The 26546-nt window shown below is 40.1% G+C and overlaps 1 protein-coding gene across 1 annotated transcript in view; it reads right to left on the bottom strand.

Moving 5' to 3' along the window:
* TM9SF2 (transmembrane 9 superfamily member 2) overlaps positions 1 to 24223 on the bottom strand; it is a 28219-nt gene extending 3996 nt beyond the window's left edge. Inside the window, exons 1-16 of the mRNA XM_065678006.1 lie at positions 23920 to 24223; positions 19771 to 19838; positions 18496 to 18589; positions 17641 to 17768; positions 13745 to 13874; positions 11200 to 11324; positions 10240 to 10351; positions 8815 to 8894; positions 8616 to 8724; positions 8360 to 8492; positions 8006 to 8125; positions 5670 to 5727; positions 4868 to 5027; positions 3194 to 3345; positions 2070 to 2181; positions 1236 to 1407 (exon numbers count right to left, since the gene is read on the bottom strand). Coding sequence (XP_065534078.1) covers positions 1236 to 1407; positions 2070 to 2181; positions 3194 to 3345; positions 4868 to 5027; positions 5670 to 5727; positions 8006 to 8125; positions 8360 to 8492; positions 8616 to 8724; positions 8815 to 8894; positions 10240 to 10351; positions 11200 to 11324; positions 13745 to 13874; positions 17641 to 17768; positions 18496 to 18589; positions 19771 to 19838; positions 23920 to 24054 — 1888 coding nt within the window. The 5' untranslated portion in view covers positions 24055 to 24223. The remainder of the gene's footprint in view (positions 1 to 1235; positions 1408 to 2069; positions 2182 to 3193; positions 3346 to 4867; positions 5028 to 5669; positions 5728 to 8005; positions 8126 to 8359; positions 8493 to 8615; positions 8725 to 8814; positions 8895 to 10239; positions 10352 to 11199; positions 11325 to 13744; positions 13875 to 17640; positions 17769 to 18495; positions 18590 to 19770; positions 19839 to 23919) is intronic.
* Positions 24224 to 26546: the final 2323 nt, after the last annotated feature.

A 26546-nucleotide genomic window follows, 5' to 3' on the forward strand; every position in this document is an offset into this window, starting at 1 on the left:
ATTCCTTCTTAATACTGAAGATGACAACTTCATCTTGCTTATTGAAGAGGTAATTAAAATGCAGCACCCAAGACAGGTGCTTTTCCAAAAGCTCACAGTAATGATGAGATTCTGATAAGAGTACATTAAAAAATGATTAAGAAATTCTATCTGCTCCCTGTGCCACTTCAATGCAACTGGGAAAGAAAGTAAAGAAATATTGGAAGGCAGCAAATAGTGGGGGGAAGGAAGTATTCTCTGTCAACATTTACTCCCCTCTCCCTTCCTCCTATTCCACAAAAGCTGCATTTTTCCCTTAACTGACACAGTAACTTTACACTTGACTGTGTGTGATCTGAAGTGTCTTTTTCCAAAGACAACTGTCCTGGTTTCAGCAGTAGAAGTCATTTTCTCTCCTCAGCAGCTGGTGCAGTGATGCGTTTCTGACTTTCAGCCTGATAACACCGATGTTTTTAGTTGTTGGTCAGAATGTTTACTCTGACCAAGGACTTTCTGAGCCTCATGATCTGCCAGGGAGGAGGGGAAGCTGGGAGGAAGCAGAGACAGGACACCTGACCAAAACTAGCCAAAGAGGTATTCCATACCACAGCACAGCATGCCCAGGATGTAGAACTGGGGGCAGTTACCCGGAAGGGCGAGATCACTGCTCGGGTCAGGCTGGGTGGTGAGCGGTTGTATTCTCTTCCCTTGTTATTTCCCTTACCATTATTATTGGTGGTGGTAGCAGCAGTGGTTTGTGTTATACCTTAGTTACTGGGCTGTTCTTATCTCAGCCTGTGGGAGTTACATTCTCTTGATTCTCCTCCCCATCCCTCTGGGAGCTGAGGGAGGAAGCGGGGGGAAGTGAGCAAATGGGCTGCGTGGCTGAGTTGCAGACTGGGCTTAAACCATGACAGCAACTAATTAAAAAAGGTAAGTCTGTCACATGACTAACCTAGGAATGATATCTGGAGAAGCATTTGTCATGTTTAAAGTTGTCATATATGAAGACCTCATCATAGGCCATTCCTCAAATTAGCAGACTTCTCCCTCATCCCCACTTAATCTCTTTCACTAAAATCTGTGATTACAGAGTTGCAAAATGCTACACAAAAATCAAATACATATGGAAAAAAAAACAAAGACACATGAATCTATAAACCTGTGTCAAGAGCAGTTTTGCCACGAATTTTGCCTGCGGTGAAAAGGTAGTAATGGTAAAGTCAAAACTTAAAGTTTAGGTTGAATATGCTTACCTGTGAAAAGGAAGAAGATCAAAACCATAATCATGGTATAACCAAAATATAAAATGGTGCTAGCTGTTCCTGTGATTTGCAGCTTAGAAAAAAAATAATGTATTGCATATATTAGGAAATAAACTGCAGTGAAGCCACTCGTGAGAAAAGAACGCCACTGCCAGTGATAGTCCTAGAAGGGGTGGAGAAAAAAATATATATAAGTAATATTCCATACATCTCTAGCACTCTGACCCTATTCCTGAATGCAGAGCTACTTCTTCTACTATCACTTTACCCAAAACTGAGGTTTTGTAGTGTTGATCTACTGAAAAAAGAACTATATATAATCAATACTGCTTTAGCTACGCCATTCACAATTAGAAGTAAGACACCTGAAGATCAAAGCCTAAAAACCCAAGCAAGCCAGACCTACTACTGCCAGCCACAGAGACCTTTTTTCTCCCCCCAGTGTTCGCCATGAAGTTTAGCATCTTCAGAAAACAGGGATTTACAATCTAAAGATGTGACATCTGACTTAGCAGTATATAAAATCATAGAATGGTTTGGGTTAGAAGAGACCTTAAATATCTTTCAGTTCCAACCCCCTGCCATGTGCAGGGACACCTCCCACTAGATCAGGTTGCTCAGAGCCCCATGCCGTTGGTTCTAATGTTTGTTACAAGTCCTACCAAAAGCAGTCTGCTTCACTTTCTAAGGACATGGCTTAAGTACCTCCCATCTACTAACGGTGTTTACATTATTATGTTTATCATTTTCAACTACAAAAGCCTTAAAAATTTTTGGAAGCATTCTTAAAATGATACCAAGTATGAATACTAAAGAATATCTCACCTCTGCACATAGATGGAAGTAGCAGAGCAATATTGTAGCCTCAGAACATGTAATAACCAAAATAATGAATACCAGAAACAGAAAGCCAAACATGTAATACATCTGGTGAGACCTGTAAAAGGGAGTTGAAAAAAAATAAATTAGAATGGACACCGTGCTAATATTGTTTCTTCACATGCAGTAATATCACCTTCACCTTAAGCATCCCCTTCCTACTGAAGCACTGTCAGTTGCGTTGCCATACGGATGACTGATTTATTTTCTAACTGAACAGGACCCTCGGCAGCTCAGTCTGGAAACAGTGAGAAAGCAAAGCCCAAAGCAAGCCCCTGTGGGGATTCGGGGAAGGAATTGACTAGACGTAATGAGACAAATTACAGCTCCAGTGAAGTCAGCGTGACCTCTTCCACCGACTTCAGCAGAACTTGGATTTTACCTCACATTTCAATCAAAGGGGCAGAGCTGCAAAATAATGAGAAATGTCAAATGCTGTAGCTGTCTGTGCTGGGTAAAGGCACCTATTCAAGGTTCAGGAACAGTTTAACAAGATCCAATAACTAAACTGTGCCAGAAGGAAGACAAATCCTCACAGTAGATTAGTTTGTCAGTGTGCTGTGAGCTCACATCAGAGTTCACTTATGCTGGACTAGTCTTTGGTGCTTTAATTTTGAAAATAATTACTCTCTGGTGCCTTTATAAAGACTTCACAAAATCTGTTCTTGATTCTTTTCTCTCCCAAGAGTAGTGATACTTTTCTAGCCCAACAACAACTACAAAAACCCACTCAAGTCAATTTTAATATACTTACTGCTTTCAGCTTCAGAGCCACTTCTACATGAAGTCAGAGGACTAGCATGAGAAAACTAGCTATTTGAATATTGCTGGAGAGCTGTAAAGTGCTAAGCATAGCAGTGCCACTGCTCTATGCACTCAACAAGCCATACAGGCACTGGGTATCATCTAAGCCATGAAATACTAAAAAGACATTAACATTTAAACTTTTATTGAACCAGTATTCTGGTAATCGTGAATCACCAAAAATCAACGCATCCTGAAGAAAAACTTACACAAAGGACTTACCACCTTTTATGAGAGAAAATTCAAATAGATGGCGGTTAACTTACCAAATACTATTGAGAATAAAGAACAACTGTATAAAGATACATCCAAAAGGTAGAATCCCTCCCATGATAATGCCAGGTAACGGCTTTGTATAGAAGGATTGCTCAGGAATCTGACGAGGAATTTGGTTTGTGCGAACAGGGTGTTCAATAGCCTTTAAGATAAAAGAATTGTTAAAGTAATTAATTTAATTGCTAAAATAAATTGCTAAATAAATAACATGTCAAACAGCAGCACTCTCATTTTGCTTTCTCTTTGAATTGAGTGGTAACAAGAGTCTACTATTTGTTTTGAGCATGCGCATACCCAGCTACCACTAGAGTTGCTTTTGCTACCAGCATGGGTACAAACATCTGCTAGGCAAATAAGCTAGAAGGGAGCTCTTACTGAAAACATAGGAACAGATATTTTGGACTTCCCTTTTTATGATTACCTATCCATGATCTGTTACAGAGCCCAATTTCTTGCTTGTCAGCTGGGGGTATTGGTGGTGCAGATTGTTGCTTTCGCCTTCTAAACATCCCTCTATCTTGTTTTTCAGGACATACTCCAAGAGTCACATTAGGATAAACTTATAGACTGAGAAGATTCAATGTGGCAATTAAATTCTAATTTAAGATGCATGCATAAATCAGCATGGTGGGAGAAAAAATATAAGGCAGGTAAATGCACACTTTTGCCATCTTTTCCCTTTCATAAAGATTACATTAAGATCATCAACAAACACTTGCAAGGTACTTGCTTTCTGATTTGATTTTAATGAATTTGTTACATCTGTCAAGTTGCCTTACAGGTTATCAAATCCTTTTTTTAAAGGAACTGCCTCTGTACAGTGCAGGGGGTGTTGCTGAAATTTCAATACGGTCATCAGAAAACACCATGAACTCCAGTTAAGAAAAATGGGTAACTACTAACTTGTAAGATACTTAAATATTCTCTGAAGGTATTCCAAGAAAGCTAGAGAGAGCTACAACTCTGGCTTCCTATGCTGGAAAAAACAGAAAAAAAAATCTGAACTTACAAATCTTTATGTTTGTGGGGCAGAGACAACCACTTTTTAAGCAAAAAGAGAAACCAGTTTCATTATTTAAGATGGTTTGGTCACCAGTGTCACAAAAAGCCTCATATATAAGTAAAAATTATTAGTTTGGGAGTAAATCCCAGTTAATGTCTGCCAAGCAGTGTTAACCATTTGCAGAACACTTATGCAAAGAGATTTTACAAGAGCTCTAGCAATTTGATCAGAAAATGTCCTTAGTGTAAAAGGTGGACAGGAACTAAAACCATGGAGGAAAACCAGAAATGCTTAAGTTGCTTTGTTATGCTTGGCTGAGTTAACTGATTTAGTAATGAAAGGATGCTGATAAAAATAAAAATGCCCAAATCGCTGCTTTATCTGGAACAGTCCCTCTATTAAATACAGGAACAACCCTAATCATTGCAGAGAAATATCGCCACCACCAATCAAGTATCAAAATCTTGGAATCCCCAGATCGAATATCGAATGCAACTCTAAAGCAACTGAACAAAACTGGAGCTGACAATGCAAGTAGCTTAGGTGCTACCTCAGTCATAGTCTATGCAGTGAAAAAATATATGGATTTTATATATATATGTATATGCGTGTGTGTGTGTGCAGACATACACTTACAAAACAATTCCTCAAAACCACTTACGTTTTTCTTAAACCCAAAATAGGCACCAATAAATGTCAGCGGTACAGATATGCAAAACCAGAGTGCCAAAATGGCAATCAAAGTACCAAATGGAATAGCTGCTGAAGAGCCTTCTCCCCACAGAATGAGGTTCATGATAAAAAAATCTGCAAATACGATTCTGAAAAATACAGAGCACACTTAAAGCACAGAAATACTTCTTAATACTTAACAAAACAATAACACTGTATTAAGATTTTGAGGTAAATCTGTTACAATCAGATGAGACACATAGAATATCAAAATCAAGAGGTCAAAGAAGCAATTCTTTGTTAATCTAGTGGGACTGTACTCCAGCAGGAGCTGATGTTCCAACTAAGCAATTTCAAATATATGCTTGTCTTAACTACACTTCAGGGTAAGACTGCTTGCTGTGATTATGTAAGAAAGATTTATCACAATGCTTCTACAATATCTGACCCTATGTAAGACCAACTACGGTGTGGTCAGGGAAACAGACGAGAGAGTAAAAGAAAGCAATGAAAAAGTGTGCCTGTCCAAAACTTCCTACTATCATAACGTTCTTTCTTAATCAACCTTTTCAAGTGGTGAGAATAAACAAATGCTGACTAAAAAAAACCATCCAAGGATGCTATGCCATTAACATATTCATCTTAGTCAAAAGTGACATGATATTCTTGCAGCTTCTGGAACAAAGGGGTGATGAAACAGGATTTACTCACATAACTGAAACTTCAAAATTAGCTTTGCATGTCAGAGAAGGAGTTTCATTTTTTTAATCATGACAATATTCTCAGCTTACCCAGGACAAAGGAATGATGTCAGCAGGACATTTGTTTTCCATTTCTCGCCTCCAAATGCTGTATTAAAACATTTGACAGTCATCAAAACATGCATTAAGCTCTTCACAACTATTAATTTTCCAGTCCATCTACCTGTTATAGTTAGCTTGCAAATGCTCAAATATCGTGCTCAAGTTTAAAAGAGTAAAATAAATCTGCCGTGATAAAACTGTACTCCCTCCTCATATTGCTTAATCACAGAGCTTCAAAGCAAAGAAAAACATTGGATCCAGGCTAGGAAAAGTATCCAACTAAATAAACTGGGTCTCTGACCACCTTATCTGCTAGAAAGTGGAAGCAGATTTGCAGTACTTAGAAGTCTTAAAAAAAACCCAACAGTTTAAACCTAGAGTCATTAAGAAGTTTTAGCTTTCTAGCATTTGACTGCAGGTTTCACTAGGAATACATAAGTACGAGAAAAGCAAGCTTAATAGTTTCCTTGAAATAATTCATATCTACAAATCTTACAAGTCAGGACTAACACACTTAGAGGAAGCAGTGATGTTCTCCTGAGTCTTAACAGCATTACTAAGTAGCGATACCAAAAGACCAAAGATTGCTTTATTAAGAAAAGCTTTATGAATTTCCACTATGCTGATAAAAAGTCTAGGCACATACTTCCAAATGGAAATATCCTGCTGGAATTCAATGAAGCTGACAATTTCATCTGAGCACTGCCATAATGACATGCTTCTTTACTTCAAGAGTCAGAAGTGATTATGGTTAGAGTGATTTTAATTAAGTTTCTATTTCTTCATAAAATCTTGGTAGAACACGGCACCAGTTATTAAAATTAACCATTTCATTTCAACTCAGATTTCACTTTTTAAATGCAATGTTGAAGAAAAGCCCCACTTTTAAATCCAGATATCCATTTCAGCTGCATTTTGGTTTTTGTCTCATACTATCTACACACTATAAAGAGAAACATTTATGTTTACATGCTCTGTACAGTGTATGGACCACCTCATGTTATAATAAGAATATCGCTGATCTGTCACTCACTATCTTAATATTTAAACACAATATTCAAGTATCAACTAAATGATTCTTACTAGGTGCAATATGAAATGTAACTATTATTAGCTGCATCTGCACCAAAGGTACAGGATTCAATTTACCAACAATACACTTCAAAATATCCTTCAAAACACATACTGTACGGCATGATATAAAAAATAAGTCTGTCCTCAATTATGCTCTTAGTCCTAAAGTCTCCTTCCATTTAAGCCTAATTGGCTTGAAGATTAGAAAAACGTATAGCTCACTATCGTATCACTACAACTGCAGAAAAACTTACAAAATACAAACCCTCTTTCCCCAGTGGTTCTCCCCTCATGAAAATTACATAATAGTTAGAAGAACTCCAATACCTACAGCAAAGCTGAAGGTGAGAAATAAACTCCTTCTCTAGCACTGTATGTTCAGAAATAAACTAGTCCAAATGATCCAGCTCGCTCAGTCATAAAGAGCCTTTTCCCTTGATTAAGGTAATTAAAACCAGCTGTATGTAGAATGGCATGCTTTACTTTAAAACAAACTAGAGGGTACAGGGCAAACCATTTGAGCTTGGTAAGCAGGTCTTAGCTAGGATCAGTGAAGGAAAACAATATCAACTAGCTACTGAGAGGTGCACAAACATCACCGGGTTGATTTCTGCAACTACAGAACATAGAATAACAGAATCAATCACAGAATCAGTCACAGAATGGTTTGGGCTCGAAAAGACCTCAAGATCATGTAGTTCTAACCCTCCTGCCATGGGCAGGGACACCTCATACTAGACCATGCCGAATAAACCCTGTCTCTGCACCCCTGTCACAGGCTGATAAGCACCGTTCTCCCACAGACCAAGGAACCAGCTGAAAAGAGGTGACAAGTCTCAGGCATGCAAGAACAGAAGTTCATGACTGGGGAAGTGGGGAGAATTAAAAATGCTACCAAACAACATTGATGGCTAAAACTAAATTCAAGTTAACACTGCCCCTGCCTCCAACTGTAGGAAACATAAGTACAAAACTGTCTGATGTAATGAGCTTAGTAGTGGTAAAATCGAATTTGCTTCCCTATTCCATAAATATGTAGTAGCAAGAGCAATTCAGGGTCTGCAGGCATGATCACATCAAAATCAATGTAACCATGTCAGTGTTCTACATGTGTTTTCTGCTGTTAAGTACATTTCACCAGCTTGCCCGGAGGGAAACTACAAACTGTACTACAAAATACGAATCAGTTCTGTGAAGATAATTTACCTTAATGAACTTAAGCCTTGTCAGTTTAAGTAACTTTTACTCACATTTGTAGAATCTGGCAGCAACATAACCGGCTGGAGTTCCGAGCAGTACCCACAAAACTACAGCACAGGTCATTAGAGCTCCCCGGTTAGCCGGTGACAAAAATCCCAGGCAAGCAAAAACTGTGAAGCAGAGACGCACAATTTTAGAAAGTAACTACACATTTGACTTAAAGCCAGTATACCAGCTATCTTAATCTCTGTGTATACTAAGCTGCATGTCTACTATATCAGGTCAGCCCTAAGACTTTTAAGAAACTTCTAGACAAAAATATATACTGCTATTTTTACTAGTCCTATTCAATTAGCAGCGAAACATCATGTACTCAACTAACTCCTCCCCATTTCATTACTTACACAGGGTAACAAAAGTCATTATTAAGATCTGTGTGCCAGAGCCTAGAAACACAGACAACAGCATTCCTTTTCTTGGAGGCCTGAAAATATCGCCATGAACCAGTTTCCAGCCAAATTCCTCTTGAGCATCTTCCTGTGAAGGACATAAGCCTGCTTTAATACAGCAAATTGCCATTTAAATAGCCTGCTACAGAAATACATTTAGCTTAAAAAAATACATTCAAAATAAACTTCAAGAAGTACATTTCAGACTTACAGTGGAATCCATCTGATTGTATCTTGCAATGTCTTTATGCAGTGTCCTCAACATAATCATGGCTACCATTCCAGACAGAAAGAGGACAATCACCAATGAATTCATAATACTGAAGTAAAAAAAAACCAAACAAATGATCATTCAAACTGCAACGTAAACATTTCAGTACAGTACATTTGAAGACAAACTTTCTTCTCACCTAAACCACTGAATGTGAGTGTGAGGCATGGATTCCAAAATATAATCCCATCTTGATGCCCACCTTATACTTTTTTCCTCCTGAAAGAGTAAACGCATCAGTTTCAGATACAGTCAGTATCCAGTTTGTAAATTTACAAGTTGACATTCATGCAAAGCGATCTGAAATCTCAGGACAAATTGAAGTTTCACGTTGCATGTCTTAAAGGAATAGTTCAACATGTATAACTAAATAAAACAAACCTAAGATTTGACCAGGGAATCTAAACCAAAATATTTTCTGAATAGCATTGACCACCCCTGTCTTCTTAAGACATAAAAGCCTATCAAATTCAATTGAGCTTCCTGCCTTCAGAAATTACATGAATTTATCTGGAATTCAAGTGACTTGCAGAATAATAAAAAACCATGTAACTCAACACTACAGACACTGAGAAACTTAAGCTCTGTTATACAGACTCCAGGATAATATTCAACTTTCTAGATAGTGCCCTGTCCAAATTATCCTTTGCTTTCATACAACCTGCTTTCAGCACCAAATACATTCAGCTTAGACTGCAAGACAGATGGGGAAACAATATTGCAGAACTTACACAGACCATGACTTCATCAGAAACATTTCAAAAAGAGCATTTTTTTGTCTTACTTTGCAGAGTATACATGAAAAAAGAAATAAACAGTGCTGATCAATCTGAAGACTGCTATTAAAACAAACCATGAACATCAGTATCAATTAATAAAAATGGCAAGCTATCTTTCTGACAGAATGCTATTTCAGTAATTTATAACAAGAGCATGAGTGCTTTCCAGTAAAGCCAGCTTTTGAAAATATGAAAAACCCAACGGGTTAGAAACTTTGGGAAACAGATTGTAAAGCAAACTCCATAAAAACAAAAAACCCCAACCAACCCAAAAAACCCCAACCAAAACTAGAAAAACTCTCTTGCTTGTGACCAGAATAAGATATTTTCAAGTATCACTGCTGCATGCAGTTGGCCACTATACTGCTCCTCTGCTTTTAAAGAGGACAGAGGATTTCCATGGGAGAAAGACACTGGAGAGAAGAAAGTTTTTGGAGCACAATGAAAATTATCAGCTTCAACCTACCTACAGCAGCAATTTGTCGAGACGCACAATTCCTCAGATTTAAGAACTTGGATTGAAAAACAATCTACCAGACAACCAAGGCAAACATGGAAAGTGGGGCTCTTTTAAAAAGCACATACACATTCCACATTCAGCGTGAGTGGTACACAAAATTGTTAAGCATGGGGTAAATCCCAAGCCATCTCTGACATATCAGTTCAAATACAGTTTTAAAACCACAAATTTACTATTCTGAAATAATTTTAGATGTCATCTTTATAATTCAAAGCATTAAGGCATGATTTTAAGACATAACTACCACAGAAAGCTTAGTACTCACTTGAAAAGAAACTGAGTATGTATAAGCAATTTTGACTTCTCCGTTAGCCTTATTACTTATATCCATAGGTACTCCTGAGCAATCAGGGTTGTCTGGATGAGTATGCTTGTAACTGTGGGAAGAAAAAACACAGAATGAAAGCTGATCACTGACAACACTCTGAAGAAATAATTAGTTTATCTTACAAAAGCATCCACATTTCATCCAAGATTCTTCCCTTACATATAAAAATTGTTCTTAATGCCTCAAATTTCAGAACTCATAAGGAACATATACTAAGCACAGGACTTTTTGAAACATGAACTTGAATATAAGTTGTCTCTTCCAAAAAGAAGACTTTTTAGAGCACAGTCTCTAAAGCAGAGCACCAAAGTTTAGAAGTCTGAGTGTTGTGAAAAACCTCCAAAACATTCAAAAAGTTACAACAGAATTACTAACTAGTTTCATCATAATGCTGGACCAACAATTTAACAAGCTCAGTTATACCAAGAGCATAAAAGGAGGAAAGACAAGATGCTAAGAAATAGTAAGAGACATCAGTTGTGCAAAAGCCACAGGATACCAGAAAAACTGCTGAGTTTGTGAACTCATTCCATTCAAATCCTGACTGCTGAAGACATCAGATCTTGCACTTTGATTACTCCTGCATCAGGCACTGGTAGCCTGTTCAATCACAAAACAAAATATTCCCCAAGGAGGAAGTGAGGGCTGCTTCACTGAACACATACCACTTCCAGGTTTTATCTTTTTTTTGGCCCGAATAGGAAATAGCACACAAAGATCTAACGAATTCAAACAAAATTATGTTACTGTTCTACACTGCACTACATCAATCAATAGGAAAGCTAATCTATAGGTCACGTATCTGAAAACGTTTCTGAATAGCAACAGGTCCCCGGATCAAAGCAAGTATCTTGGAATGGGTCACTGTTTGATGACAAGTTACTTTTGAGTACTAACCTTTTCGGTTCAAGTTTAGCAGCAACTAGTCTTGCTCCCAGAGCTTCATTTTCCACAACATGGTAATATATTTTTATGTCAACATGGTTGAAGATATAAAAAGTATCTTTTTCATGAAATTCTGACTGCAACGATAAAAGATGTTGTTAAACAGCTGCCCTTGTTTCAGCTGGGACAGTGAATGTTTTTCTTAGTAGCTGGTGCAATGCTGTGTTTTGGCTTTAGTCTGACAACAATGCTGATAACACAGCAATGTTTTAGTTGTTGCCAAGTAATGCTTACTCTGATCAAAGACTTTTCAGTCTCTCATGCTCTGCCAGTGAGGAGGGGCACAAGAAGCCAGGAGGAAGCAGAGACAGGACACCTGACCCAAACTAGCCAAAGGGGTATTCCATACCACACCATGTCATGCCCTGTATATAAACTTGAGGGGAAGCTGGCCAGGAACCACCAATTACTGCTCAGGGATGGGCTGGGCATCAGTCAGCAGGTGGTGAGCAATTGCAGTGTGCATCACTTGTCTCTCTTGGGTTTTATTAGTCTCTCTCTTTCCCTATTATTATTATGTTATTATTATTATTACATTATTATTATGATGATGATACTTATTAAGATAATATCATATATAGAGGTAATGGGTTCAAACTTAAACAGGAGAACTCAGGTTGGGTATAAGGAAGAAGGTCTTTACTGTGAGGGTGGTGAGGCACTGGAACAGGTTGCCTAAAGTGGTAAATACTCCATCCCTGGCAGTGTTCAAGGCCAGGTTCGTCAGGGCCTTGGGGAACATGGTCTAGGGTAAGGCCATGGCAGAGGGGTTAGAACTAGATGATCTTAAGGTCCTTTCCAACCCTAACCGTTCTGCGATTCTATGCTATTATAATATTACATGTTATGTTATTATATATTATTATTTATTCTTATTTCAATTATTAAACTGTTCTTACTTCAACTGGCAGGCTTTACCTTTTTCCAGTTCTACTCCCCATCCCACTGGGGCAGGGGGGAGCAAGTGGCAGCATGGCACTTAGTTGCCAGCGGGGGTTAAACCACAACAACAATAAAAAAGATAAAGGCATTTTAAAGCCTTAGGCAGAAGCTTAATAACAGAATTTTAGACTGCATACAGTTTTTCTGTCAAAAAGTTCTCCTACAAGATTAATTCAGGATTCTGCGAATACGAAGACAGTAAAGTGTTTCCTTGCATTAAGAAGACAAACCAGAAAAGGTAATGCTAAGAACTGTCTACTACAGTTTAAAAATAGAAAAATAGTAGAAAAATATATATATAAAATTTATTTATAAAGATATTAAAATGTATCAGTAACTGAAGATGTCTTATTTAACTGAAGCAGAAAACTGAATAGGTAACTATGCAACAACTTTCCTAACATGAGTATTTTGTAAATATCAGCTATTTCAAAGCAATGCATATTTTTTTCATAGATTAAACAGAACCTTCCAAGACAACACAAATAATTGCTTTCTGTGACAGAATCACCTTGACATTTGAAACCAAATGAGCTGCAAGCAGCAGCCAGGAATGCTGAATACAAATCTTGGGTGAAGGGAAACTTCAACTTGGAATTTAGTCAGTTAAAGAGGTTGTTAAATCACAAGCATTATGTCTGAAGTTCAATTAGTAATTCTTCAGAGTTCTACCCCCACCTGTTTTACAAAGTATCCTAATGATAAGAACAGTGACAAAAACAAAGTGTACTACAGTCCTTCAGTTAGGCCCTCAAATGTTATTTAAAAGCAAATATTTAAACAAGACAAAAAGAATACCGCCAGATTACATATTTGATCATAAATACATGCATTCACATGGAGCCTCTGAAACCAATCCATTACAGAGGCAAGGAAACAAACTTTGAAACTGCAGAAACTATCATCTTCGGTAAGATCTCTTAAGTAAAACCACCCATTCTGATAAAACCAAAAGCTTATTTGAGGTTCTTAGTGACCTCTCCATGGAAGAAGTCTGTGGTAATCTGAAGACATCCAGGAATTTTTATTGCATTCTTATCTCCATAATGCTTGCAGTGCATTTATTTGGACCTCCATCAGTTAATACAACAGATTGTCTCTCACAGGAGAAGCTTTGTTCACTCAGAAATGTTACATTCTGCTTTCGTCCAGTAGCACACACAGTCCCAGGGAAAGCAATCCTTCAAGAAGCATTAATTTACATGCAGGGGTACAAACACATCTATAAAAACCTGCTCCATGAAAACACTTCTGTCCCACAAAAATGTAAAGTCCAAGCTTTAAAATGTTTAGACTTCTTAGGCAATGAAGGATGACATATTGTTCTTATCCTTCTCTTTTTACATGTACTAAACCACTTCTATCTTTTAGAGCCCTTCTGTATTAGAAGAGGCTTACAAATTGTGGTGCCTGCAGAGATACCAGAACACCTAGTTTTAGGCAACAAAGGTTCTTAAGATAGTGAGGACTCACCATAGAAACATGACATTGAAGAAATAAGTCTTTACATTAGTAAAAAGGGGATATCAGAAAAAAACTAATTGCATAAACATACATTAATAACACAAGCATCTTTAGGATGGCCATCTTCTGTAATGTAACAGCCAATGGGAAAACCAGGATTGCAGAACCTCTGGCCATCTTCCACATCGTAACACCAGGTCACAGGCATGTTGTCCACAATCCTGTAAATGGCACAGTGACATTTCACAACCTTGCAAAATACAGAGTGCAGTGGAAACAAAACCACATTGATATTAATCTAACTTGGCTACACTCACTACTGGAAGATTAACTACAAGAATAATACCTCTTTCAGGTCCTAACCCATAGAATTGCACCGACTGCCAATCCAATTTCCAAATGAGATCTAAGCACGCAGCTATTCAACCGAAGCTTCATCTTTTTTTAGAAAAAAAGAAATTAAATATACTATTTCTTCAGAAGGTGGCTTGGAATTAGGAGGCTTACTCTGTGTCCACTAAAACATTCTATTCACTGGACTGGTTTCTGAAGTCCTCTTACAAACATGGCCGAACACACAAAACTCTCCCACTCTAAAGTCGCAACAATTTAATATTTCATTATTTTGTCTTTCTAAACCATCCACTAAAACAGCTAAAACAAGCTGGATGATTTCAAGCTTAAGACAAAATACAAAGTAATAAAAGTTTTGCCTACACACACATAGTATTAATTCTCCAGCTTCCTCATGGTTCTTCTGTTGCATGATACATTTTTCACAGCACTCTGTAATCTTTTATTTTGTATTACAGCTGAAGAGCAAGTTTTTGCTGATTTGTTTGGGGTTTTTTGCTATTTAAGTGCAATTTCATGCAACTGTGACCTCAGCTGTAGTTCCCTCAGAGTATGGAATATTGTAACTAGATTGTTCACACAAGCAAAAAATTGTAAGCCACCACACATTTGGGAAAGTAATCATGTTCAAACTTCCCTCCACTGCCTACCTGCTGCTTCTGAATTACTGCCTCACAGGATTTGTATTCATGCACCTTGAATACTGTGCTCAGTTCTGGGCCCCTCACTACAGGAGAGGCATTGAGTTGCTGGAGTCAGTCCAGAGAAGGGCAACAAAGCTGCTGAAGGGCCTGGAACACAAGTACGACAAGGAACAGCTGTGGGAGCTGGGGTTGTTTTGTCTGGAGAAAAGGAGGCTCGTGGGGGACCTCAGCACCCTCTACAACTACCTGAATGGAGGTTGTGGTGAGCTGGGTGTTGGCCTCTTCTCCCAAGTAACAAGTGATAGGACAAGAGGAAATGGCCTCAAGTTGCACCGGAAGATGTGAGAGAAACAGCCCTTCAATCAACAAGGTTAGTGCAGAAGGAGGGCAGGAAGTGCTCCAGGTGCTGGAGCAAAGGTTCCCCTGAACGCCCGTGGTGTTGACATAGGTGAGGCAGACCGTCCCCCTGCGGCCATAATATACGCTAGAGACACCTCTTGCTTTTGTTAGTATTTTAATTTCATAATCAAAACTAGGTGAAGCATTAACCTATTACAAATGATTTTGGATGGGGTAAAGGCTTTCCCTTGCATCTTCTGCAGCAAAGACAGAGCTGCCTTCGGGCAGCAATGCTGGAACAAATTGATAGTTTAAGAAGCAAATCATGTTTCACAGTTAATCTTCAAATTTAAAATGACTTGAAGAGATTATACATGTGGGGCAAATGGGCTATACAACAGTGTTCTTATATGTCTCTCAAGAACATCTGGTGACGAACACTGTCAGCCAAGATATCAGTATAGCTGCTGAGTCCAATTCAGTATGTCAATTCCTAATCTTATTAAGTGGCTTTTAAAACCTTAAAAGTACTTTGCACCATCTGTGGTCCCCAGGAATTTTATGATAAATTGAAGCTGGATAATAAACCTCTATTAAATCCTGACTTATGCTACCTTGGCTGATCCCTGTATAATATACCCCTGTACCGTACTCCTCAAGCATGCATCATTCATCACAAAATCCAGCCGCTTCCACTCTGAAGTCACGGTTGAGGAGGGCTATTTATTACCAAACAGACACGAATAGGGATTCTTTATGCCACTGGTTCTACAGTTTTAGGGCAGTGGGCCTAGCAAAAAACCCCCAAAAAACAGTAGAAGTGCTATTAAAAGAACTAAGAATATAAGAAGTACCCTACATTTAAAAGGTAGTTTTCACCCTGAAAAACAGAACTAAATCTTCCTAAAAATCTCATCAGTCCTATCAAGCTACCTATACAGACTAAAAAATAAGTATATTTGTAAAACAATTTAACCTAAGGGGAAAAACACAGTCTAAAGTACTCTTCTGTGTGATTAGTTTTACACAGTTCTGCTTTAGTTCCTGTCAGATTAAGTGTTTGTATTTCAGAGAGGGACAGGATCATAGCCTTGGGAAACTAATTTTCATTTATACACCAAAACACACGTTAACTTTTAAAGCTGAAGCTTTACACCAGACCAACATGCATCATGTAAATTCAAAGTGGTGCAAATGTCATAAATATATGCAGTATTTAACAGGAATATAACCCAATCCAGCATGTTTGAAGCTGTACTTATTCCAGCACTAGGCATATACACTTCAAATCCCTGCAAGAGTAGCTGTACCTTTCAGGATTTCCTCACTACTTCTTGTTCGCCTACATGAACATATGGCTACTGCTTGCGAACCCTTCTGACCTCATCTATCAACTTCCAACTACACTAATGTTCAAGATGTTCAAGGAATATTTACATCAGTGAGCCATAGTTTATCCCTGAAAAGGGATAATTCTGATCAGCTCAAAAGAGCAGTAGAAAACACACTCATTGCCTTTCCAGCATGGGTGGCTGTTTCAAAAATGAAGAAATATAATGTGGCATTACAGAAAAGCATTTAACGACATTGGCTACATTCAACATTTCACCTGCATTTTTACTAATATATCCAGAAAGTTTGAATATAACTAGATGAAGACCAAAATGTTTCTTTCTGTAAAGTGGGGAACATATATTTGGAATCATACGTGCCACATTAGTTAATTTTGCTCATGTATTACTTGCAAAGACACACTACAGGAATTCTGACAACTGCATGCCCAAGCCGTTCCTTCTACCTTTGCACTCAAAGGCTGCTGTGAGCACAATGTACCAACAAGCACTATATAAACACTGAGAGTGGCTGGGTATTTCCAGTGTCAAGATGGAGCCTGCTGACAGACATTTCCCAGCTCTTGGATGTGGGTGCAGAGCAGGGCTACCTCCTAACTGAACATCAGCACAGGATTCAGCCTAGGCATTCAGCCTTGCCCCACTCTTATTGCCAAAATGGAAGACGACCTCAATGGCCAAGCAGAAACAGAGCCCCAGTGTGCTTCAAGATGACTCAGACAGTTACAGAGGAACTCAAGAGAATAGAAAAGGACCAAGTGTTTATGAATTCCTCTAAATTATTTCATTTTCACTGGCCACCTTTCACTTCCATTTCCTACAAGAGAAACAAACTTTGCATAAAACACTTGAAGAACCATGGATCCTACTTCCTGGCCACACATTTGAAGGGGAGTGCAAAGGCTCTCAAGAAAAACAAAAACAACACAGGCAACAGAATGAAGGTCCCTTAAGCCTTTTCTCAAGCTAGGGCAGGATTAACTCCTACATTTATAGATGCAAAGAAATAGCAGTGTTTTACAGTAAGCACAGAGGCAGCACAAAAACCACACAAAGCTTTGTTTTTGGAAACAGACTTGTTTCCATTATACCTGGTGCTTATCCTTCAGGGAAGGAAATTTTTCAGGACAACAATGTAACATCTTTTCCAGAGCAGAAGGGAACAGAAGGGGTATCTGCAGAAGTGCCAATACCTAGTGCTCAATCTGTATTAAGTTGCAACAACAAAATGATAAACTAAATTAAATTATCACCAACATACTAGACTAACTCATCTGTGAATTCTGATTCCAACTTACCAGTGATGTTGATAATTCAGCAGCATACTTTTTTTCAAAAAGTCTAATTTCTGTTTATCTTCTGGCTTTGTAGTATCATATGTTTTTGTACAAACAGACTTACATGTCTCCTTCTTGTTGAATGTGAACTAAGAAAAATGAAAGACACATAAGCAAAAGGGTTGTCACAACCTTTCTGTCACTTAGGTATTTAACAAGTTTTCCCTACACATTTATAATTGCTTATATTGTTATAAAAAACCACCTAACAAATTACCAAGACTATGTATATTGAACCCCCCAGAGAATGCTTTTATACTGGTGCGTGCACTATGAAACCCTCCTGTGTTCAGTGTAGGAGCTCTACACTAAGAGCTCCTTGTTACTGATTAAAACCTGTTTTCTGCAATGATTTACCAGACAAATCATTTGACCTCACAGCAGCAATGCTGTCCCAGGCAGATTCAATTGGTAACTTTCTCTGCAACTACATGTAATAGAGAAGGGCAGGAGCTCTAACCATCAGAAAAGAAAAGCCAGCTAACACCACTTCCAATACTTCAAACTTACAGCTGTTGGTATTCTCAGATCTGGTTCCCAGAAATAAGAGTACTCAATTCACTCTAACAAGGGGACACCTGAGGAGCAAGAATCAGGTTTTGGCAGGTTCCAAAGAGAAGACAACCTCCACAGCACTTCACTGTGCGAAGTGCATAGTTACAGTTAGGTTAAATTGACAGATTTCTCTTACATAGAACATCAGATTTTGAAGCTCTTTGAGATAAAGCCCTTGTGAAGAGCATCTTTAAGATTTTGATCTCCTTTGGCTACATTTGAACATATATATTACCAAACACCCCTTGTCAGAGAACGAACCCTGTAAGGAGACGGTTCTATCCTCTCTCCAAACAATACTTGGCCAAGGTTTTCAGATGGACGCTTCTTTCCTTCTGCTTGACAAAAATCAAACCTGTCATTAAAGATACAAAAGTTACCAAAATACTCTTAGCTGAAAATATTAGACCTCAAATAGTGCTTCCAAATCAACACTTCATCACAAGTGAAGGAACTATACAGCTTTACTTCTACATAAGTTTTTTCTTTGAGCCTACAAGGCAAAGTGTGAAAAAATCACAGTCCCATTTTGAAAACAATAACCAACCAACCAACAACAAAAGAAGAAACAAAACTAACTACCAAATCTCTTAGTCAGCTATTTTGGAACTCAGTTTATATTAAGTGTCCTTAAGTAATTAGAAGTTTCCTATTTTAATGGGGATTTTAGCCACGAATTAAACCTTCACATAGAGTTTCATTGCAGATCCGAGAGAAAAGCATACAAGCCAGATTCTTGGGCAGGGGAAAAAGGAGGGAGGGTAATAATAAAAACAAAATATGTACATATATATACACACACATACAGACAGCTCCTTTACAACAACTGCTATTAAATAAACAGGATATTGCAGTTTTATTCCCCAACACATTTAATAGCACATCCTCCAAGTTTTCCAGTCTAATTTCAAGCGTATCACAGTTGTGTTCAATAAAGTGTAGACATAACTAGTGCTTAACCTCTCCAACAGTAACAATAAAAATGTTCTTTGAAGCAACAACTTCCCATAGTTGTACCTGACACTGATACATTTTGTACACTCCTATGATGTGTACCAGGGAAAAACAATTAACACCTCATTAAGATAACTGATCAGGAGTTCACATCTCATTACCACTTTCACTCATCTGGCTACAGGCTACTGAAGACTGCAGTAACACTTTGGTCTATAAAATTACAACTAATGCAGAAGAGTAAATATTATATATATATATATATATATATATATATACACACACACATACACGCATTTTAACCTTATGTTACTCCAAAGCACTGATCAGACCTACATGAGGGCCTATGAATCCATGCACTACTTCTAATGTATGAACAAAGACAACTAAGGAGAAGGAAGCAGTGTATGTCTGCATCCATCTGCTCAGTTGAAAATGACGTATTTGTAAACTTATATTAGCAAAATAAATAGACATTCCTCACTGGTAAACTTCTGTAGCAAATGTAGTTAAAGATAAATCAAATTTATATTTTTGGAAGAAGTAACAACTAAAATGACACATACACTTTAATATACTTACGCTGTATACTCATAGGGAAGGACAGACTCTACAGAGTCAAGCCTGTTCACAAACAGTTCGATTCCAGACTGAAAGAATAGAGATAATCAGCAATTACATGAAAGTACTTCTTCAATTCTGACAGACATATGCATAAATAGATTTGTTTGAACAAGGTAAAGAAAAGCTGAAAATGTAAGATTTGTGCTATTCTACATCTTCAAATGCAGAATTACGTGCAATGACATGTACCTGTTGATAGCATAAGTAAACCACTATTTAACCATCACAGAAACAGTGACAATATGAAAAAAAAAAGCCAAGTCCCCAGTAACAACAAAACAAATCAACCAACCAAAAAACACCTTCAGGCTAACATAATATTCAAACTACCAGATAGCAAGAAATCATGCACAAGAATAATAGTTACCACAGTTGCCAGTGGTTTAATGTACCAAGTTAGAGCTATATTAGTCATCACTGCAACTTATCTGTAATAAAAATCTTAAAAGAACATGAACAAAAGTACAGATGAAATCAGTACTTCTCCCTATAATTAAACTGCTCAACAATTTTACCTGTGTAACAACTGAAAATCGAACTATGAGAATATAAACAACGTATTCAGACTGATACGCTATTTTTAGTTTGAACAGCAGCTCTTGCCAAAGAGAAGGCAAGGATATTCACATTTACCCTCTTGTAAAAGTTGCTCAATAACTAAAAACTCACGAGTTCAGTCTGTTGTGGTTTCAGACTAAGTTTGGTCTGTACATGTTAATTACAGATGGGGTGGCCTGCTGCTACAGAAAGGAAGAGGTCTCTCACTCTTCCCTCTTAATCTCAAAATCCCTTCCCTTATTCTAGTCCCACAGACCAAATCCATTTCAACTGTCTGCCTTACACTGGTTTTGGCAGTTATCTTCTTGCATAGTAAACCAATTCAACTGGCTGAAATAGCAGAAGAGTTATCCCCAAAAAAATTTAAAGAGCAGTCTTAGCAGCTCAGCAAGTTGAACTGTCTTACTGGGCAATCAGACAAGAGCTGGAGACAGCAAAAGGAAGGCGAGTGTTTTCAGTAACAAGACCTCTCCCTTTCAAGAGCAATCTCTTTTCTCACCAACAGCAGAGCTTTGCCTCCCCATGAAAACTGACTCAAGTTTAATCAAACAAAGAAATTCTGGAGGGAAAAAAAGAAAATAAAATGAATTCTTCATATGCATGTGTAGCTCAGGTACTTCAGTATCATATTTTACTGATACACTATAGTTGTCCATGGGCAAGTTACACATAGTTCCCTGAGAGGCGGCAGCTGTGAGCTGTCAGGTCGACTCACCAAGTGAGGACACACCTCACTGTTCCTCTTTCCTCTGCCCTAAGCCATGCAGACCTGCTGCTTACCTCTGGGTAGTGTACGCTTGCCATGATTCCTTAAGCCACTTCAATTCACCAGCACAGCAAAAAACTAGCCTGGCAAAAAGTTGGGTAGTTTCTTGTCATGTTAATAAGCTTCAAAAAGGATTAACAGGTAACACATCTGGGACAATGCAGAGGACAGGGCCACACTGCCCAGAGAAAGACAAGCATGAAATCTCTCACTTCCAGCAGCAATGGGTTAGACTGCCTCAACTGGTCACAGAACCACAGCCTATTAGATTAGCTATTTTTCATTGGAGGAGATTTACCTGAATGCCCCAATTTTCCATAAGTGTATGCATTACTGCAGATCAGCATCTCTGACAAACAATTTCCATTCAACAGCAAGTCTCCTTGGAGCCATCAGTACTGTTTTAAACTGAGTAAGGACTCTTAATGTTTGGGCAAGAGTTACTATGTCCGCACAGATCACATTCAAATTTCTGATGATATTTCAACCAAAAATGGGAAAACCACCCAAACTGAGTCTGCCCACTTGGAGGAAGGGGGAAATTTATGAGTCCTATAATTCTTGTGCTGCTAGCTATGTGCCCCACCACCAACATTCCAGCCCATCTTGCCAACCTAAGACAGGAGATCCACAGAGATTATAACAGACAAATATTTAGAGACAAATATTTATAACACACAAAATTTAGAGATCTGCTCTGTGCATCTAAATCTTCAGTGCAGAGGAGAATTCAATATTATTACCAATATCATAATCAACAGTGACAGTTGTAAGACCTCCTTAAGAACATGTAAAAAATTAAGGTACTTCAGGGAAGCTTAGTTTTATCCACTTATGTAAATATTATGATAGATAAAGAAATTGTCAGATCACATATTGTTTCTCCTCACCAGAGACTAGACTATATTCAATTGCAGGTATGTGGAGGGAATTAGATCTGGGAAGTGATTTCTATTTCTCCGTATGCTTCACTTAGTATGTAAAGTGGCTGGCATGAGGCAGAGTAATAGAACAGGTGGTTAATTTCAGCAGTTTTTTGCAATAATACACTTGTTGACATTATCCTAAAATGTTCAGCTGGCCACTGGTGGAAGATTTCTATTACCCAAGTACCTCATTTCACATTTAAAACATTATAAATCCCCAGGATGAGGAGACAAACATTTTGTACACATTATAGGAGGAAAGATCACCCCATAAATGTCTCTTTATCAGCCCATAAATGTGGCTGGTTACAAAAGAGAGTGGGCAACCTAGTTTACTTGACTTACCAAAAAACCAAACAAAACACCAAAAAGCTTTCTTCCACAGCCCTAGTTTAAAAACAGGAATAATTCAAACACAGCTATGTTTTTCAGGGATGCTGTGAAAATTACAGACTACAGCTTGAAAGTCCTAGCCTGTATTTGAAAAAAAAAATTAATCCTTTACGAGGGTAGTGCAGCACTGCAACAAGTCACCCGGGGAGGTGAGGCAGAGCTGAGCTGATCTAGTAACAACAGTTGTGTTTCAATCATGACGCTGGACTATGTGACCTCCTGAGGTCACTTCAGTTTCTACGACCCTATAAAAGAACATCCACAGAATGTCTTACTACTACAACAGAAGCAGCATGGAAACAAGAGTGAAAAAATTCACAATGACGTGTTAGGGGCAAGATTTGGCCAATTTGAACAGAACAATACAGTTGAAGGGAAACAACATTTATAGCAACTGCACCTTCACTACTCATTTGGCTTATTACTTGCTCTACTGATTCATGACAGGAAATAAATAAAGTCAGTGCAACGTATTTATGAAAAACATACGGTTCAAACAGACTCTTCTTCTGAAGAATCATGGACCAAAGTTCCATGTAGCACAGAAGAAGAGAGCTCAGAGAACGTGAGATAGCCATTTCCAACAGCAGTAACATAAAGGATCATAAACGTAATTGGTCTTGAACTTCCTCATTCAAGTCTTAAAGCATGGTCTGGTGTAACTGCCATTACAGCAGCAGCAAACTTCTAAGGCTCACACAGAGGAGCAAAGACTACTTTAAGCATGTACCCTCAGCATGCTAACACAGAATTACAGAATGGTTTGAGTTGGAAGGGACCTTAAAGCTCATACAGTTCCAACCCCCTGCCACAGGCAGGGACACCTTCCACTAGACCAGGCTGCTCAAAGCCCCATCTAACCTGGCTTTGAACACTGCCAGGGATGGGGCAGCCACAGCTTCTCTGGGGAACATCCTTACAAGTAAGCAATCTGGTTATGCAAACTTCGCTTGCCACTTATCTAGGCATGAAAATAAGTTTCAGTTTCACTCGAGACTCTGGGCCCCAGAAATCCCTACACTTCAAAGTTCTAGGAGCCAGGACACCGCAGCAAGCGAAGAGCCACTGCCTGCTTACCTCGATTTGTACCTGCTTCCAGCCCCCGACTAGCAGTCTTGCCAAGAGCCACAGACACCCCCAACACGACCTGTCCCTGCGATCATTACTTCTTCAGCTGTCCAACAAGTACTTAAAAGAGCCCGAGAGCTAAGCGGCCGGGGCTTCCTACTTCCCCAACGTGACCACTACTCACTAGTTAAGCTGACAGCTCGCGAGGGGCCGCGGGCGCTCTACCTTCCCCGATGACAGTGGGGACACGTTGCGAGTCCCTGCAGCCACAGAGCCGCTGGGCCGCGGGGGACGCTACAGCCAGCCAGCTAGAAACCCTCCGGGAAAACAAATACCCGCAGGCCCAGGCACAAAGCCGGGCCGCACCGCAGCCCGGGCCCGGGGCCCCCCCCTCACCTTGCACTCCGGCTTCTCCTTTCCAGCCTCGCAGAAGTTGACGGGCGCCAGGCCCGGCAGGTAGAAGGCGACAGTGACGGGGGGTGCGGTCGCCGCCAGCGCCGCGGCGATGCAGAGGAGCCGCCGCAGAGCCATGGCGGGGCGGCGGCGGCCTGCGGGACGGACGGAGGGAGGGGAGCCGAGGCGGGGGGAGGGCCCCTGGGCGCCCGCGGCGGCAGCAGTCGCGGCTTCGTCTCTCCCCCCGCCCTCGACGGCCGCCACTTCCGGCTCCTCTCGCGCGCGACACGTCACCCCGCGCGGACCGCCTGACGGAGCGCGAGACGGGGCGGGGCCGCCGCGCGAGCCCAGCCCAGCCCAGCCCAGCCCAGCCCGAGCGAGCGCTGCTCGTTCGCTTCCGGGGCAGCGACCCGCCTGTCCCCGTTGCCGCGGCAGCGCCGAGCCCTGCCCTAGGGGCGGCCGGGCGGCGGTGGCGGGGGAGCCGGGGCGCCTGGCCCCGCCTGCTTTCCTCTCTGCCCCTTCCCCGGCAGCCCCGGCACCCCTCAGGAACGGCGGGGACATGTCCACGGGCGTCCAGCCGCCGGATGGGACTCCCCCGGCGAGACCTGTCCGCGGTCCCGGTCAGGCCACGCTGCCTGCCCGGTTATGCAGCGGTCCTTGCTCGTGTTAAAAATACATTTTTGAAAACAACGCGTTTTGCGGTTTTGTGTTTTTTTTTTTTTTGTTTTTTTATTTATTTTCTTTTATTCTCAAGGGTTTTTGCTGTGAAGAACTCCCACGGTTTTCATGTAGAGGGCAGTGACCATCCCCCTGTGCTTGGCACTGATGAGGCTGCACCTCAAATCCTGTGTTCTGTTCTGGGCCCCTCACTGCAAGAGACAGGCGTGCGTCCAGAGAAGGACAGCGGAGCTGGTGAAGGGTCTGGAGCACAAGCGTGATGGGAAATGGCTGAGGGAACCGGGGTTCTTTAGTCTGGAGAGGAGCAGGCTCAGGGCGGGGTTTTATCGCCGTCTATAACTACCTGAAGGGAGGCTGCAGTGAGGTGGGGGTTGGTCTCTTCTCCCAGGTAGCAAGTGATGGGACAAGAGGTAATGGCCTCAAGCTGCACCAGGAGAGGTTTAGACTGGATATTAGGAACAATTTCTTCACCAAGAGGGTGCTCAGGCATTGGAACAGGCTGCCCAGGGCAGTGGTGGAAGCACCATCCCTGGAAGAGTTCAAAAACCGTGTAGATGAAGCTCTCAGTGACATGGTTTGGTGCTGGACCTGGCAGTCCTGGTAACGGTTGGACTTGATGGTCTTTCCCAACCGAGTTGATTCTGTGATTCTAACTGAACTTCAGGTGACACTTAGCACCGGCTGAGTGGAGGGAGGGGAGAGCCAGCCAGCTGGCTACATCTGTTGGTGGGCATCTGTTACAGCTCAACATTCAGAACAACCCAGATGTGTGTTCCCTTCATGTCACTGATGGCCATTGTCATGTGGCATGATCTCCTGATGGAAAAATCCCCACCAAAAAAAAAAAACCCAAACCTATAGAAGAGGCAGGCATAAAAAGCCTGTTGCTTTGACAAAGTAGGAGAGGACATTGCTCTCATTCTTGTTTTATCTTTCCTCCTTCCTAACGTTTTCCATCAGTTCAGGTTTGGGCAGCTTTAGAAACTCCAAACAGCCTTTAATGAAAATCTGTATTTATAAATGTTACAGCCTTTCCACCAATTTCTTTGATTATCACAGAATCGTAAAATAGCTTGGGTTGGAAAGGACCTTAAGATCATCTAGTTCCAACCCCCCTGCCACAGGCAGGGACACCTCACACTAGACTCTGTCGCTCAAGGCTCCATCCAGCCTGGACTTGAACACTACATTCTATATACCACTGGGTTTGGAGGACTCCCCTGTTGCTTGCACAGGCCTATAGCTTGCCAGTGTCTTTAGGCAGGGAAGATATTGCTGGTAAAGCCAGTGAGGAATGAGCAGGGCCGTCCAAAAGGATGTCCGGTATGTACCTTGCAATGGAATGTGCTGGTGCCTGAGAAAGCAATAAAGGAGATACCTGGCTGCGAAGACCAGCCTGGCTGTCGTGGGTTAATTCATACAGTGTCTCGCCAGATACAGAGCCAAGCACCTAGGCCACATAAGCTACTCCTTAGGTAAGGTTATTTTGATACATTTTTACATGTTTTTCTACATTACATAAGCCATTCTTAGCTTTAGATAAATACATGTTAATTTATTACTTTATATACATTAGAAATTATATTCTATATTTAAAACTGAAGTTGTTCACCTATCTTTTTTATTCATAGGCCTAATTCCTACTTGTCTCATCCTGCAGGTATCCTAAGAGCACAATTATAAGACCAAGCCCTGTGACAAGCACAGCTGGAGAAGAAATCCCAGTTCCCTCTTTTTATTTAAAATTACTTATGGTTAGGGTAATCAGGTTGTAAATGACCCAAGTTCAGTTTCTCTTCTGCCACTAGGGAGTTCAAACATATCTCCCATTTCCCAGGTTAATATTCCAAGCAAATTACTTTTGTGGGCCTAATTTCATTCCTTCGCATGAGAGAATATTTAAAAGCCTTTGCCCATTTAATCCTCATCTTCCTTGAGAACACTCCAAAAGT

Source organism: Lathamus discolor, chromosome 4, assembly GCF_037157495.1.
Source record: "Lathamus discolor isolate bLatDis1 chromosome 4, bLatDis1.hap1, whole genome shotgun sequence".
Taxonomy (NCBI): domain Eukaryota; kingdom Metazoa; phylum Chordata; class Aves; order Psittaciformes; family Psittacidae; genus Lathamus; species Lathamus discolor.